The 2,312-nt window shown below is 54.7% G+C and overlaps 1 protein-coding gene across 1 annotated transcript; it reads right to left on the bottom strand.

Moving 5' to 3' along the window:
* Positions 1-590: 590 nt before the first annotated feature.
* On the bottom strand, positions 591-1,858 carry CAOG_08812 (hypothetical protein; the record flags this gene model as incomplete). The annotated part of the gene is made up of 4 exons (XM_011272150.1): positions 591-1,287; positions 1,374-1,453; positions 1,502-1,588; positions 1,637-1,858. 4 exons carry the CDS (start codon positions 1,856-1,858, stop codon positions 591-593), a joined length of 1,086 nt encoding a protein of 361 aa, XP_011270452.1.
* Between the last annotated feature and the right edge of the window lie 454 nt (positions 1,859-2,312).

Raw genomic sequence — 2,312 nt, 5'->3', positions numbered from 1 at the left:
ACATGCAAGAAATCATTCAAAGTGGCAGGTTGCATCCAGAAGCCTGACACCGCCACGCGCAGTTCGTGTTGTCTGGTTCTGTCGCAGCCGCGGCGCTGCCACACGCTGGGCTGTGAGTGTCGGTGTCAATAACGCGCTGTGGGGAGGCGTAGGGAGGAGGCCAGGGCGACAGCCGGCCGTCGAGGGTGTCGAAGCAGAGGACTGACTGCTTTGCACAGGGATGTGCATTGTTCGTTGCTTGAAGTCGATTTGAGGGTTGTTCCTTTCCAGCCAGTCCGCCCCAAGGATGAGAGGTACGACTGGCGTCGATGTGATCAGAGGCTGGATCACCTCACGGTGCTTGCCGAGCGAAAGACCGACTCTGCATTGCTCGCTGATTTTCAATGGTTGCCCATTGACTGATTGGACTGTGATTGGTTTGGCCATACGTGAACGTTTGACAGACAATTTATTTGCGAACTCGTCATCCATCAACGTTACAGTAGCGCCACTGTCAACCAGAACGGGCGTGCTCACAGGCTGGGACTTGGGACGGTCCAGGTTGCAAACACGAGCTGGAAAAACAAAGGCGCCGTTTTCTTGCCCACTCGTCAGATGGCCCTGGCGGTGGGCTGGGCTTTTCCCTGCTGGGATTGGCCCTGCCGGCCTTGCTGCTGCGGCTCGTCGTCGTCGTCGTCGTCGTCGTCGTCGTTGTCGTCGGTAGCCCAGTGCGCGAACAGGGCGGCAGCGAGTTGCTTCTTGGAGAAACGCGTGAGGCACCTGCTGGCAATGTGACCCGGCTCCCTGCACTTGTAGCAGAGGCCTTTCGCCAAGCATTCCGCGCGCTCCTTGTCAGTGATTGGCGAAGAGGACGAGCGCTGCGACGGGCCCGGCTTGTTGTTGTGCGCTGCCCTGTTGCCGTTGCCGTTGCGGTTGCCGTTACCGTTGCCGTTGCCGCGAGCCGAATTGTTGTAAGTCGCATAGTTGCCACCATTGCGACCGGCGTTGTTGCTGTTGTTGCTGTTGTTGCTGTTGCTGTTGTTGTGACCGCGGTTGTCGCTGCTGTCAAGGGGGGTGTTGTCGCTCACCCTGTTGCCGTTGTTTCTGCGCTTCGGCTCGAATTGCATCGAATACAGGATCGAGGCCTTGATGTTCGCCAGCGTCTCATCCAAGGACCAGTCGAGGGCATGGGTGGCGTACACGACGGGCGGCAGGGCTGCGAGCAAGTCCTGCTTGATGCCGTCCTCGGTGATGTTGATGCCGCGAATGCGCCTCAGCCTCTCAACCGTCTCGACCACTTCCTTCACGCTGCGTGCCGTGTAGCGCAGGTCGGCCAGTAGCTTCGTCGCTGAACTTTCTCTTGAGCGCGGCCAGCAGCTCGTCCGAAGTGCTACCGGGTTTGTCGTCCAGCTCGTCCATGATGAACTCCAGTGCCGAGTTCGGACAAGCAGGTAATGAGGACGGTAACCTTGTCCTTTTCAGTCAGTGAGACCATCTTGCAACGATTCGAAAAATTTCTCACAAAACGATCCAGGCTGTCGGCACTGCCATCGAAGATGAACTCCAGTGCCGAGTCCGACAAGCAGGTAATGAGGACGGTAACCTTGTCCTTTTCAGTCAGTGAGACCATCTTGCAACGATTCGAAAAATTTCTCACAAAACGATCCAGGTTGTCGGCATTGCCATCGAACTTTGACACGCCGAAGAACTTGCACAGGTCGTTAAAACTCATGGAGGCCGTGACGCTGGTGTCTATCTCAGCCAGGATCTCGGCATTGTTTTGCTCGATACCCTGTGCCATTTGCTCGGGACTGAGCATAGACGTGTTGCTATCGGTGTCCGTGTCGCCACTGGCGTTCGAGGGGCCAGCGTCGCTCATGGTGAGATCTTGAATGAAAGATTGGAGAAAGGATTGAGAAAAAAGTGCGAGAAAAGTGAAAACCGCAAAGAACTGAAAAAGGAAAACACGTGAAGATGTGGGGAAAAGATAACAAAGAAAGACGGCCACAGCAGTGCCGAGTGCGATTGCAGTGCTGGGGTCGAAAAGGGGTCTTGATCACTGCGGTGTCTCGAACACAGCAGTCGTGGTGGGGAATGTGGAAGAACGAAGCAAAGTGAAAACAAAAATGCAAGGAATGAGGGGAGAAAGAGAAGGAAACGAAGAAAAAAAATGAAATGAAATGAGAAAAAAATGAAAGAAACGTGGCAGAACAGAAAAAGAGAGAAAACGAGTCGTGATCACTGCGGCGTCTTGAGATGCAGCAGTCGTGCAGTCGGGAGAAGAGTCTGTCGATGACACTGGGTGACAAAATGTGATTCGTCAAATTGTCAGA

This window comes from Capsaspora owczarzaki (genome assembly GCF_000151315.2).
Source record: "Capsaspora owczarzaki ATCC 30864 unplaced genomic scaffold supercont2.7, whole genome shotgun sequence".
Taxonomy (NCBI): domain Eukaryota; class Filasterea; order Ministeriida; family Capsasporidae; genus Capsaspora; species Capsaspora owczarzaki.
Note: the sequence above shows the minus strand (reverse complement) of the source record. Positions and strands in the feature narration are given on the sequence as shown.